General features: G+C 37.5%; 1 protein-coding gene across 19 annotated transcripts in view; it reads right to left on the bottom strand.

The window, feature by feature from the left end:
• FOXP1 (forkhead box P1) overlaps positions 1–15,324 on the bottom strand; it is a 507,886-nt gene that overhangs the window by 48,716 nt on the left and 443,846 nt on the right. For all 19 annotated transcript variants that reach the window (XM_030568517.1, XM_030568515.1, XM_030568514.1 and 16 more), the window contains one exon: positions 4,328–4,432. In XM_030568517.1, coding sequence (XP_030424377.1) covers positions 4,328–4,432 — 105 coding nt within the window. The remainder of the gene's footprint in view (positions 1–4,327; positions 4,433–15,324) is intronic.

The raw sequence follows: 15,324 nt of genomic DNA, 5'->3' as shown, positions 1-15,324 counted from the left end.
ACAGCCTAGAAAATAAAATCAGTTCTTTTATCAGTAAGTGTCAACATGCTTTCACAAAGAACAGATTTCATGGAACAACTAACTGTACTTCGGCTGCCTTATTAACATTTATAATGGACTAACAGTTGGAAACACCTTTAACCAGCAATTTTTATATTTATGTTTGAAAAATCAAATTGAGGACACCATGTATTTAAACAAAAACATATATAGACTAGTCTTTTCTGCTCTAACCATTGGATCAAAAGTTTCTGTTGTGCTAACTGCAGATGATTTCACTGCAGAACATTTTGACATGCAAATGATAGCAATTAATGTGTTTGAAATAATTTATGATTTCCGGCTTACTTCAACATGTATTAGCATATACCTGGTTTCTTTAACACACACTTTGTTTTTCCAAAACCACAAACATAGTTGCTGGAATTTCATGTGGAAGTGCTTAAGGGGTTGAAAGTTAACACTTTTGTGAGCTGAGCTGCCTCACAGTTGCTGCTAAACAAAAGCCTCTTTGTAGAAGCTTTCTTGAAATGTTTTCTTAACATGTTCCAAGTAGTTTTAGGCAGGCAACTAAAGTAAACAAGATGTTACCATGATAAAAACACTTGTGAAAACATTACAGAGTGCACTTAATAGTTTCTTTCATATAAACCCTCCTTAGTTTCATTAAAGTTAAATTCACATGAAGCAGGCAACCAGCATCTCTCTATGTATGGTTGCCCCATCACTTAAAAGGGGTGTGTATCCCATTTAGAATACATAATCAAATTACAGATGTTATTCTGAGACTGAAAATACCCAAATCACGATAGCATTAAAATAAAAGACGGGCACGGTTTGGTCCTGCACCGCAATATGGGCCCTGGATGCCTGTGTATCTTGATCCAGTACACCACAGCCCATCCGAACAAAGATTTCCCCAAACTAGCAGGGCTGTAAGGGGAGAACTGATCCCTTTCCTGCACATAATCTTTAAGAACACACGAGAATGAAATAAAGCGTATCAATTTTTAATGTAATTCCATATGATGCTGCTCTTTCATTTCAGATTACGATGTGGGTAATATGTAAATATACGATACAAGGCATGTCTGCTCCCTAAAGCCTTCACCTGGGTTTTGTGGAGGTAGGAATAAGGCCGCTGGATTACAGCAGGGAAATTGGACTTGTTTTTGTTTTTTATATTAACTAAGTATTCTAGGCAATGCAGGGCGCAACTATTTAATTAGACTTAGAAGAAGCACCTGCTGATATCAATTAGCTCTTACTGATACAGCCACTGTATAACAACCAATGACTAAGAGATTACCAAAAATCCAAAAAACTAAAACTGCAACTTATTTGGAAAAGAAATAGGGAAATAAATGCCTACAATAGCCTGTGTATCTGCTGGTTGTGATAAGCATCCTCCTGTTGGCTGTGAGTGAAAGACAACCAGGATTGTTATTTGTACAGTATTTATCTTTGAAATCAAGAGCCCTGCGGTGTATCTCACCTTGGGAACAAACACTACAGAATGATCACAGAAGAGTGTCAAATCTCTGTTTTTGATTTACCAACAGTTATGATATTTCCTTCTCAGGAGAAAAAAAAAATGAACCAGGATTTTAGACCTTCGAGTCCTTTTTCTCCTTTAACTACGGCATCATTTTATTGGCATATAGCGCTTTCATTCCGCATATAAAACTTCTCTTCACTCTCTAGAACAGACCCTTTCACTTGGGTGAATGAAATTAAGTAATGCTCAACTGACATGGAAACTGTATTTCACTTAGTGGGGGCTATATATATATATATTTTTTTTTATCTTGGGCTGGCTATTAAAAGACCCGCGCCTTCAAAGATTTTACAGCTACAGTGGGTACAATTACAATTGTCTACCGTTATGAAAGCTTCAACCATTTTCAGCATTATTTCCTACCTATCTTTTCAGTAAATAATAAACTTACATTTTATTGTTATTTTTGAAAGGGCATCCACTGCACAATAGGGGCAAGAAATCTGGAGGACTACAGTATCATTATATAAACTGCTACTCGCTTCTCTAGCAATGTCAATTTGCTGCCTGGGGATATCTATTCTGCATACATTCTGGGTGAACTATCACACAGCACTGATATCATTTTGTAGAGAGATAAACCCTTGGATTGTAGAATCTGTGTACTGGGAAAATTTAGGCAACTCAACAGGCTGCTGCTGTTGTTGAGAGACAATTTAAGAGAGGGAAAAAAAGACACTTCAAAACTGGAAGTGGAAAAAGAATTTAAATATAGAGGTTTGGATGGCTTAGGAAAAGTACAGATAGAATCTTTTACCTGTAGGCTATGGCTCAAATTTAGTCAAGGTTATAAATTACCTGAAATTGTTACAATCTACTGGTTGTTCACAGATCTCTATGAAAGGAGTGTGTGGTCTCAGTCCACCTCCTGGTGGGACAGATGAACATACCACAGATGAATCACCACAGCTGAAACTAATAGGAAACCTTTCTTACAGTGTCAGCAAAAAGCCCCATGACTGAATGCACCAACACTGAACTACCCATCATTCATAAATGTGGCCCCACCATGTTGGGAATGAGGGGTTGAGGCACACAGACAGATATTCTACACTGTCTCTATCCATGCTGCATTACCTAAGCATGGCAGAATTCCGACCCATTATCGTGCTCATTACTATCTTACTCCATAAGTAGTTCTACTAAAATTAGTGGGATCCAAACCCAGAGAAGGGACTATTCAAAGTGAGTAAAGATGGCAAAATCTGCTCCATGTGAATAAACAGAGAATTCCAGTCTCCAAAGCTGTCAAATCCAGAACCTTTCCCTTCACTAAATGTAATGAAATTTAGAATTGTTTTAAAGAACTAAATGTTATAGAATGGCATATGAATATAAATGAGCTGGCAAGTATGAGAGATTAGCATTTATTTCACTAAGTGAACAACAGGATGAACTGAAAGAAATGAGGCCACTCTTCATGGAAATCTATGACTAGTACCTTCTTATTTTGTAATCCTCTTATAATGAGACCCTTTTCATGACTGCATCACTCCTTACTCGTAAGTATGCTCAGACGGGGCCTGTTCTTGCTTTCACTGAAGTCAAATGTGGGGTTTGCCAGTGACTTGATTGGGACCAGGACTGACCCATTGTGTTTTGGAAACCAAAATTTTAATCCAGGCCTCAACATACCATTTTAAAAACAAAACAAAAAAACACAACAAAGTATTCTTCAGAACTGTTCCGACAAAGAACAGATGTATCTAAGATTGTTTCCTAAAAATTTGGGAATGAATTCTGCTCAGTTGCTCCAGTGTCCATCTCAAGCAATTCTGTGGATTTCTATGAATTTATTCCACTTGGATTGCATTGTAAATATGACAGTAGAATTTGGCCTTTTGTGCATTCAATCCACAAACGTTGCTGGGGCATTTGGTCTGTGTTGGACATAACAACAACACAGCCATAGCAAATCTAGGAGCTGCTAGCACACATCAAAATTCAAGAGGAGCCCAAATGTACCAACAGTCTAATTGTGCCTCGTGATCCACTTGGAGATATATGTGATGCAGTATTAACATATTTACACTTGAGCTTTGAGGGAGGAAGTGGATACTTACAGAAGAGCATTGTGAGATTTATTACAACCTTCCCTTCCCTGTGTTGGGAGCCAAGCATCAGGCATTACCACACACTAGCCAATAATGCACTGGTGATGCAACATGTAAAACTGTATACTTTGGCAATGAGGAGAGGTCAGCAGAAAACAGCAGGGGCCTAATAAATATAATTACAGTTTATTTTTAGTTAGTGTAGACTTTGTTCATTAGTTACTTATTTGACATTAAATTAATTTCACCTGACGGCTTGCAATTCTCTCTGATCAATTAAGGTGTTAATATAAGACTAAATTTCAAAATTAATTGAAATAAAGGTTAAATTAAAGCTGCATTGTGTAAAATTTCAGTAATTTTAAAACAAAAATGGAATATTCAAATAGAAAAACACTTTAAAGTAGACTGAACAAATTCAAACACTATGTTTTATAGCAGCATAGTATACAGGAGACTATTTGAGTCACAGATGGACTTCTTCCTAAAGGGATTATTTACCATCCCCTATTAAAATGTACATTAGATATAATCCAAAACCAACTGAAATTAATGGGAGTTTTCTATTGCCTTCAATGAGCTTGGGATCAGGCCCCTGGTGAGTGAGTGAGAGTAAAAAAATGACAGGACATGCTCAGAGTAAAATATAAGTGCCAAAAAAAACCAAAAAAAAAAACAAAAAAACCCTACCACCCAAACCCCCTCCCTCACTTACTTTAGAAATGATTGGAAGTCTTCACAAACTGCTTCACAACCTGGCCATTTGCATACACCATGTCCATAGAGCGGATGGCTATGTGAGTGCTCCTCATGGGATAAACTGAAGGAAAGAAACAAAAAGGAAAGATGAGAACCACTGTAACTGAAGGCTCTGAATAAATTCATCTTGGCAAACACACAGGTCGAACACCACAACAAATAGAGGATCCAAAAATATACCATTACAATTCACGAACACTATTTAATTTTGTTTTTAGAAATCAAGGGCAGGGTAAATATCATTTGCAGACTGAATACATGTGCCATCCAAGAGCTCTCTTGTACGTACCTCCTACATTTCATTCATTAAGTAAAAGATTTGTAAAGAATTTAAATGAACACGGAAGGGGAAAATCATTTGATAAACTTGCTTAGAACTACTTGATTTTTTGATGAGAAATTTATGGATACTACACATTGACAGTTCAACTGCATCAGAATGAACAGCTATTCCTGAACATCAGCACAGTGTCTTAAAATACAATATATCCAGGACTTAACATTCCAAATTACTATATAAAGGAAAAAAAACTGGCGTTTGAGCTCTATTTTTAACACCATATTGTCCATCAAGCATTTTCTTCTCCTTACGACGCTGCCTTTTTTGCCCTACAACAGACTTTTTACACTCTAATAAAAGTGAATCACAAATGTTTTCAAACGTAAAATTCATCGTAAAAAAAGAAACATGTAATAATCAAAGAATTCTGCAATACCAAAAGGTTAGCAGAGGCTATTACCATGTCTAAGCTTTGGTAGAAATATCACAGTGCTTACTAACTACTGAAACTAAGGTTAAAGAAAAAAATTCTTATGAACATTAAGGGGTTAATCCTCTAGTGGGATTCCAATCAATACGTAACGATTTGACTGCACTGATCCAAGTCATGAGACGCTTTGATCCAGGCCATGAGGTGCTCAGGGAAATGTATCTGTTGCACTAACTGATGAACCATATTCTAAAATATCTTCTTTATTCAACTTCTGCATGGAAACTTCTTAAGTAAAGGAAATATTTTTGCAACAATTTCCGTAACCTTAGATGGCTTTAAGCATTAAATGCCAAAATAATATTGAGGGTTCTATTTTATACTCCCTCATACACATCTATTTTTCATAGCAAATCTTTTTGCTACAGTGTACTTCTGCCGTCTTATGAACTTCAAACACACGCAAAGGATATGACTGCATACCAGCACCTAGGTGGGGTTTTATGACTTTTTTTATCCTGGATTACAGGTATAGTTATGGATAAACACCTACATTTTGCCATCTTATGTTTATGCACATGTGGAAATGTCATTTGTTCTTGTTCTGGAACATTATCTCACCATGTATTACAACCAAGAGTACAGTTACATTCTTTCTTTTTCACCGGATATGAGAACCATACTGTTGTCTCAAACACTCCCTGTTGTCTCAAACAATAAGAAACACATGAGAATATTCTCCAAGCCTCCCAGTTTCCATTACATCTCATTTTAGGCCCAACAGAAATCTTTGGACAATTGAGGGACACTTAACACTTTCTGAAGGTAAAAGGTGTTTGGAAAAATATTACAAAAATGTGCATAAGTGTTAATTTCCATTTTTCCATCTTTTCCAAGCAGTTCTAAAACTCAGCAACCTAATTCTCCTACAAAACATAGGTGGGGTGACCAGATATCCCGATCTTATAGGGACAGTCCCGATCTTTGGGTCTTTTTCTTATATAGGATCCTATTACCTGCCACCCCCCGTCCCAATTTTTCACATTTGCTGTCTGGTCACTCTGAACATAGGAGGCTCAGAGGGTCACAAAGACCTTGTCTATATGGGAACTTTTTTCAGATGATCTTCAATCAGTTTTCAAAACAAACGAGGAGGGAGAAACTATAGTTGATGAGTTGTTAAAAGAATGAAGGAACCAATCCACTCTCTACAAGGAAGTTATAAAAATGTTAAATCACATGTGTATTCTCAACTGAAAAACAGAGTGCCTGCGTGAAGGAACATAGTCAACTCAAGCCAGATCTGGTGCAGAGTGTCAGGTACACTCTTAGAGGATATGGAAGGAGAAGAAGAATTTAAGAATACTGATATGTTTAGTAACATCACTTTTTATGTCTTAAAATATGAACAAAATGCTGCAAACCTCAGGAGAAAATGAGAGAAAAATCTAAAATCGGTATCTTGTCTTTATTTTTATTTTATTATTAAGAGGTTCATTTGATCCTGACAGATTAAATAATGAAATCCAGATAAAAGCCTAGGCTTGATAGTTACAAACGCAAAACCAAAACAACAAATAAACTTGTATATCACAGGCCCGATCTACACTTAAAAGGTTTTGCTGGCACAGCCATGCTGGCTAGGACTGTGCAAAAATAGCTCTGCTGGCAAAAACACCGTGTAGATGGGGTTATTATACAGTATTGGCCAAAATGTCCTTTTGCTGGCATTGTTTATTTCATTTGGGGAACCGGTATAAGTTATTCCATGAAAGAAACATTTTGCCAATGTAAGCTGCAGCTTCCCTATGAGGGTTTGTTGGTATAGCTATATTTGCAAACCCTTTCTAGTGTAGACAAGGTCTCAGTCTATTTGCGCAACAGCATAATAAAGCTGGATACATTTTAGGACTGAAGTCTTACTAGGAGCATTTGCAGTCAATACTAAATGTAGACCTGGCTGTTCTTAAAATTAACAGATTTTTAATGTGGCTTGTTGTGTTTTTTATCAACAAGTTTTACAGCACAAGGATAAAGGGCGGGAAAGTAAGTTTTGATGTTAACATCCCATTAAGATCAATGAAGACATTCATAGCTATGCTAGTGGTACGGTTTAAATGTGTTTGTCAGACTCAACAAAACTTTAGCATGTCAATTTACATAGTAAATGTTACGCGCACAACCAAAGTGACTAGGAAACTGCAATGTGACACGAAACAAGACAAAGTAAATTTTCAAAGGGTTCTGCAGGGTTTTCAGCATTGTAAATCCCATTATAATGCCAGTGGGAGTCACACAGTTTAAACACCTAAATGGATTTTTTTAAATTAACCTCTTAGATTCTAAAGCCTACAGCCAAGTCTATGGGAAGATCCCAGGATCACTATGCATATTGTTTTAAATTGGGGTTCAAATCTTTTTCCTCCCCCCCCAAGGATCTTCTGCATGATAGGGAGGGCACTACCGTACTCTGCCCAAAAATGTTCAATGTATATGACGGAAGGTGTCTATTTGAATGCAGAGTTTTAACTATATCCATGGGAATTCCTTATGTTAACCATAAATGGAAACATAAAAAGTATACACCCACAGTATATTTTAAATGGCATTATGCCCAAAGCACACATACAAGGAAGATTCCACCACCATTCAACAATGAACAGAAATGCTCAAAGTTTTTTTGGAAGTAGCTATTTTTAACAAAGATTAAAAATGCAAACACTTCTGGCGGTGACTTTTTTGAAATTACTTGTTCCTTTACTTCTTTGTCACTACACTATTCTTGGATCTTTGGTGGTGTATTTTGGGGACTTTCACATGCCCAGATAAGTGTCCTGTTAATCAATCTGGTCCATCCTGCTTCTATTGATAATACTAAATATTGCCTGTTTGTTCAGGGAAACTAGAATCTTCAAACGGATTTCTCCAGAAAAAGACAGACGAGCAGAACAAGATTATGTACTGCATTTGGCATAATGAGGAAAAGACAAGAAGAAAATGAAAAATGAATTAAGAACTTGATTTTCCTTCAACTGTTCCAAGTATTAGACTTTGGGTCTAATACATTAAAAAAATTGTTTAAAAACGTTTGTGTGAAAATATGACTTCTAAAATACTGCCACATACAGAAAGACCACGGACACCTGCAGATTGTAGAAGACAAGAATACTGGCAGGAAGAACAAGTAAATCATTTGTTCCAGATCTTCCCCATTGATTTCTAATGACATTGAAAGAGCATATGTGATTTTCTCTCTCTCTCTCTCTCTCTCATACACACACACAAGTTCATGGATAACCTGCCATGAATATATTGACGTACAACAAGTTTTTGGAAGTAAATCATATAGCATTACATAATTTAAACAAGGCAGACCTCTGCACAGTTGATTTTTCTATGCCCAATGGATTTGGATTGCCCCTTCTTATTTGTAAATTATCTGTTGGTGAAACACTTAACAGAACGCATCCAAAATAATACAGGGACATGATAAGATTAGATGCAGGCACATGAAATATAATACTTCAGCCAAGCACACTTTGTTGTGTAATTCTCTTTCTTAATGACATGGATCATGGAGTAACAAAAATACAAATGATAAATCAGAAAATCCTTAACACGTGTCCACTTAACATTTATTTTTGATGCTTTCAGTGTCCTGTCTCCATGCAGACTCCCTGTAACTGCTCATCCAGGTGGGATGAGGACAAGGGACAGCCTGGCACTCTTATGCTAAACCCTGTCTTCAGCATTCACCTTGTAGATCCTCTCACAATCTATGTCTTCTTCAAACAAAGCACTGCATTGTGCTTCCAACCTACGAGGGCCCTCTTCAGGCTTCAGAAGTAAGCTCACTATGTGCATTCTACCTCCAACAAATAGTACTGTTAAATAAATCTGTAAATAAACAGAAGCCATTCAATTACTGCAGCCAGTTGAGCTTTTTAGGTTTGAGACATGAAATTTCTACAATTGATTGCTCCATTTCTGATACCTGAGATCCTCATTGTAAATACAGAACCACATTTTCCCCCTGGAGAAACCACAGACAGCAAGGCCCAAATTGAGAAAGGAAATGACAGTCCTCCTAAGATGCACAGTGCCAGTATCTTGGTGAGAAGAGTGGCACTTGGTTTCCCAAGTGTTCTGTGCTGATTTCGGATATGAATGACTATAGTCACCATGCTATTCAGCTGCAAAAAGCAGAAGCTTACTCTCTGTCCAATTCTCTTGTTTTCCCACCATATTCTAGATCTAAGAGGACCACTTGCAGTGCAAAATTTTGTCTCTTAAATCTCCATTCTTTGACCAACTTTAAAACTCATAACGTGTGACTGTCAAAGACCAAAGTTACTCAGCAGATGTGCTTACAGGAAAGATGATCCTGTTTTATTTCTAATGGTCAACCTAGAATCAGAGAACTGAGGTATGTTCTTAATGGCTTGTGCATCAGCATCATTAATAAAGATTCTACAGGCCAAATAATGCCTACAGTTATATCTGTGCAATAACACTGTCTTCAAATTCTATTCTTGGTTAAACATCTGCAACCCTTCAATTTCCTCAGTTGCAAAGGTGCAACTTAGGGCATAATTTGGCTTTGCAGTCAGAACTTAACTAGCAATTCTCTCACTAGTATAAAAAAGCATAGAGTACTTTTCTTTATTGGCTCTGCAATGTACACGGCAGTAAAAACAAAAAAGAAAAAGAAAAAAAGCTTAGTCATTAAAGTAACTAGAAATTACTCTGAATCAGCACAGGGTCTGTTGCATAAGAAAGTGCTGTTCTTAGTCATTTTTCAGATTAGAATTGGCTAAAAGGAGTTGCTTTTAAATCAACAAATTATTCTTCTAAAGAAACTTAATAATGCTCTTTATGCTGGGTTTTGCAAACTGGTAAAATGGAGCAGGTGACATTGAAATAGCTCTGCAGAGGTATCCGTTATAATCAACAGTAAGACTCTTAACAACCTCTTGCAACATTACAACAACAATTTATCTAGTTTATCAATTAGGCCATACCTACCAACTAGCCCTGAGGAATTGGGCACCAGGATTTCAAACACTGGCTGAATATTGACATAAGAGCTGTGTGCGGATCCAAGAAACCGAGGAGGTGCGAACCTCAGTAATAATGTCCCAGGCATCACAGTGTACTATGCCTGAAGGTTCACAAATCTTGAAATACTTCATATTCCATTACACCTCTTCAACACTGGTGAGGGGTGACAATCATTGCCAGAATAGTGAGGAAAACAGAGAGTGATGTAAGAAGCCGTACTTGATTCCCTGTTACTGTTGTGAAGAATATTCTGCTGCTTTAATGGAATTGAGAGAATGACTGAGTCACCTGCACAGCAAAGGATGAAGGATCTGTGCAGTATCTTCCGCTACTCCCTTGGAAAGACTCTGCACAGTGCTTGAAGAAAACCGGGAGTGGGGGTACTAGCAGGCACGGGCTGAATTGGGAGGGGGAAGGATTGGATTCCTCCCTCTCCCCTCCCAGGGCCAACAGGAAATGACTTTAACGTTGTCAGATGCTTACAGAGTAAATTTCTGGGTACAACAGAGCTCTTTTGTCCAGATAGAGGTGTTGGAAATATAGCTCGCTCGTCATTCCAAGTTCTTCCTTTTGTGGTCTCCTGGTTCTTTTATTTTGTCTCAGACTAACAGAGAAACCAAGCTCTATAACAGCACAGTTACACGATTGTTTTTAACCTATACAGCACTGATTATCTAACTCTCAGTCTGTACTGCTATGATTTTGACAAAAGGAAAATGTTATATTAAATATATCTATCCATCAAATTATTTACAGCATATCAGACAATGGAGTGTCCATACTCTTTAGAATGTGTGTGTGTGGGAATCCTAGAGTGAATAAGAGGAAGTGTCTATAGAACAGTAATGAATTCATATGTCTATCATTCTTTCTTCCTCACAGTGTGTTCTTTGCCTCTTTTGCACCCTACGACCCTCATCATCTCAATTTTCCATCTGCTTTTAAAATCATGTTTAATTAGAGGATTTCACATTCCCCTGTGATATCATACCCATGTTTAGAACTTCCAACTGGAGTGAAGTATCAGAGGGGTAGCCGTGTTAGTCTGGATCTGTAAAAGCAGCAAAGAATCCTGTGGCACCTTATAGACTAACAGACGTTTTGGAGCATGAGCTTTCGTGGGTGAATACCCACTTCGTCAGATGCATGACAACTGGAGTGATTATGTATTAATATAGTAAGTGCCAGATTTATGCTTTTTTTAAAATAATTGAGATTGTTAATATCACAGGAACATAAGACTGGCCATACTGGGTCAGATCAATGGTCCATCTAGCCCAGAATCCTGTTTTCTGACTGGCCAATGCTAGAAGCTTTAGAGGGAATGAACAGAACATGGTAATTATTGAATGATCCATCCCCTGTTGTCTACTTCCAGCTTCTGGCAGTTAGGACACCATGCATGGGGTTGCATCCCTGATCATCCTGGCTAATAGCCACTTATGGACCTATCTTCCATGAACTTATCTAATTCTCTTCTGAGCCCCGTTATACTTTTGGTGTTCACAACATCCCTTGGTAACAAGTTCCAGAGGTTGACTGTGTGTTGTGTGAAACAGAACTTCCTTTTGTTTTAAACCTACTGCATCTTAATTTCATTGGGCATCCTCTGGCTTGATAGACATCTATCACATCCCACCTTAGGCCTCTCTTTTCCAAGCTGAAAAGTCTCAGTCTTTTAAATCTTTTCTCATGCGGAAGCGGTTCCATCCCTCTCATCATTTTTGTTGCCCTCCCTGTATCTTTTCCAGTTCTAATATATCTTTTCTGAGATGGGTAACCAGAACTGCATGCAGTATTCAAGGTGCATACCATGCATTTATATAGTGGCATTATGATATTTTGTGTCTTATAACCTATCCTTTTCTAATGGTTCTTAACATTCTGTCAGGTTTTTTGACTATCACTTCACATTGAGAGCATGTTTTCAGAGAACTATCCATAACTCTAAGATCTTTTTCTTGAGTGGCAACTGCTAATTGAGAAACCCCATTATTTTGTATATATATTTGGAATTATATTTTCTGATGTGCATTATTTTGCATTTATTAACATTGAGTTTCATCTGCCATTTTCTGACCCAGTCATACAGTTTTGTGAGATCTCTTTGTTACACTTTGCAGTCTGCTTAAGACTGATTTATTTTGAGTAGTTTCATACCATCTGCAAACTTTGCCGCCTCGCCCCTTTTTCCAGATTGTTTTTTAACATATTGAACACAACTGGTCGCAGTACAAATTCCTGGAGGACACGGCTATTTACCTCTCTCCAGTCTGAAAACAGACCATTTATTCCTACCCTCTGTTTTCTGTCTTTTAATCAGTTACTGATCCATGAGAACACCTTCCTTTTTATCCTGACTGTTTACTTTGCGTAAGAGCCTTTGACGAGAGACCTTATTAAGGCTTTCTGAAAGTCCCAAGTACACTATATATCCACAGGATCACCCTTGTCCACGTTTGTTGATCCCCTCACAGAATTACAATAGATTGGTGAGGCACAATTTCCCTTTGAAAAACTGAATTTACTCTTATCAGACACACAGATCATGATTTGTTGGGTAATTCTGTTCTTCACTACAGTTTCAACTAATTTACCTGGAACTAAAGTTAGGCTTACTGGCTTGTAATGCCAAGATCACCTCTAGAGCCTTTTAAAAAAATTTGGCATTGCATTAACTATCCCCCAATCATCTGGTGCAGAAGCTGTTTAAGTTGTAGGTTACATACCACAGTTAGTATTTTTGCAATTTCACATTTAAGTTCCTTGAGAACTCTTGGGTGAATACTATCTGGTCCTGGTGACTTATTAATGTTTAATTTATCGATTTGTTCCAAAATCTCCTCTACTGACACCTCAGTCTGGGACAGTTCCTCAGACTTGTTCCCTAAAAAGAATGGCTCGGGTATGGGAATCTCCTTCACATCCACTGCAGTGAAGACAGATGCAAAGAATTTATTTAGCTTAGCCACAGTGGCCTTGTCTTCCTTGAGTGCTTCCTTAGTACCTCGATCATTTAATGTCCCCACTGATTGTTGGGCAGGCTTCCTGCTTCTGATGTGCTTGATTTTTTTGCTGTTATATTTTAGGTCTTTTGCTAAATTGCTCTTCAAATTCTTTTTGGCCTAATTATACTTTTACACGTGACTTGCTAAAGTTTATGCTTCTTTCTATTTTCCTTAGTAGGATTTGACTTCCAACTCTTAAAGGATGCCTTTTTGCCTCTAACTACTTCTTTTATTCTGTTTAGCCATGCTGGCACTTTTTTGGTCCTCTTATTGTGTTTTTTTTAATGTGGGGCATGCATTTAATCTGAGCCTCTATTATGGTGTTTTAAGCGTCACTCTCGTGACTGGACCTTTTAATTACCATTTAAACTAGCTCAGTTTTGGTTAGTTCCCCTTCCTGAAGTTAAATGCTACTGTGGTGGGCTTCTTTGGTACTTTTCCTCCCACAAGGATGTTACGCTTAATTACATTATAGGCACTATTACCAAACAGTTCAGCTACATTTCACCTCTTGGAGCACATCCTGTGCTCCAGTTAGGACTAAATACAGAATTGCTTTTCCTCTTGTGGGTTTTAGGACTAGCTGCTCCAAGAAGCAGTCATTAATGGGGTCTAGAAACGTTATCTCAGCATCCTGTCCCAAAGTGACATGTACCCAGTCAATATGGGGATAGCTGAATTCCCCCATTATTACCGAATTTGTTATTTTTATACCTTCTCTAATCTTCCTGAGTATTTCACAATCACCATCCCCATTCTGGTCAGGTGGTTGGTAGAATATTCCCATTTCTGTATTATTACTGTTCAAATACAGGATGTTTGTCCATTCCAGAGAGATTCTATTGCACAGTTTGATTAATTTAACATTTTTACTATGTTTGAATCTATGCTTTCTTTCAGATATAGAGCCACTCCTCCACCAGCACGAACTACTCTGTCATTTCCATATATTTTGTACTTTTGTATTGCCATGTCCCATTGATTATCATCATTCCACCAAATTTCTGTGATGCCTATTACATCAACATCCTAATTTAATATCAGGCACTCAATTCACTAATCCTAGTAGTTAGATTTTTAGCATCTGTATACAAGCAAAATTTGTCATTTTTTGTTGTCTGCCATTATGTGATGTGACTGAATGGGGACTATTTTTCATTTGACTGTTTCTTTTCAGTTCTTACCTGTACTCTGTCAACATCTATCCTCTCCTCTTTACTAGGATATAGAGAATCCCCATCAATAGAGCCTCCCCTACATGAATTATTTGGCCTCAAAATGCAGAGGATAACATTAATTAACTAGGAGTCTGAAATAGGAGACATTAATCATGTGTGAGAAACTTAGTCCTCCTTTGGGATTCATAAATTAACAGGCTAGAAGGTGCCATTGTGATCATCTAGTCTGATCTCCTACAAAAGACACAGGACTTGAATCCCAGATCATCATATTAAAAGTCTGATGCTCTGCTGGCTGCCCTATCCAGGCTCACAACACGTCTGAGCCAGGGATGGTTTTAAACCATGCTAATCTTAAAGTTTGTCAGCACAAGTAACGGGAAGAGAATAAAGTACAATAAAGCACAATAGCATCAATATGTAAAAATAGTTTCATCTCTCACAGGAATTGCAATATTGATCTAATGGTAATGGCATTAAGGATAGAAAAACACTGGTTGTAAAACTCATTGTCATTTGCAAACCCCTATTCAGTGTACCTCACACAATCCATGTAAGATCTGATACCTGCCTCAAAGAGCTTACAGATTTAGGACAACAACAGGGAGACGTGGAAGAGGCAAACAGGAACGATAATGATCACACAGTTACTCAATATTCTTATTTCTCCAATCTATTAGGCTCCATCACATTTCACAGACTGCCAACGTGTTCAGGTTTTATAGAATGATACATTATTTGATGCAAGATACCCCATTTTCAGTCCCAAATCTGAGGAGGTGCAGGGCCATTTGGAACTGATGCTGTACTTCTGTGACTTGCCGGTGAATTCTGTAGTTACTCAAAAGGCACAAAAGAAAAATGAATGATAATAAAGTCAAACTCTGTGTTTGGCTACAGGTGAAAAGTCAAGAAATGTCAGGTGAAAACCAAAAAGTTAGAGATCCATATTTCACTTAATTAAGAAACAAAATGACAACCTTAATGAATTAATTA

Source organism: Gopherus evgoodei, chromosome 7 (assembly GCF_007399415.2).
Source record: "Gopherus evgoodei ecotype Sinaloan lineage chromosome 7, rGopEvg1_v1.p, whole genome shotgun sequence".
NCBI classification, from domain to species: domain Eukaryota; kingdom Metazoa; phylum Chordata; order Testudines; family Testudinidae; genus Gopherus; species Gopherus evgoodei.
The sequence above is the reverse complement of the archived record's forward strand: the minus strand, read 5'-3'. Positions and strand labels throughout refer to the sequence as shown.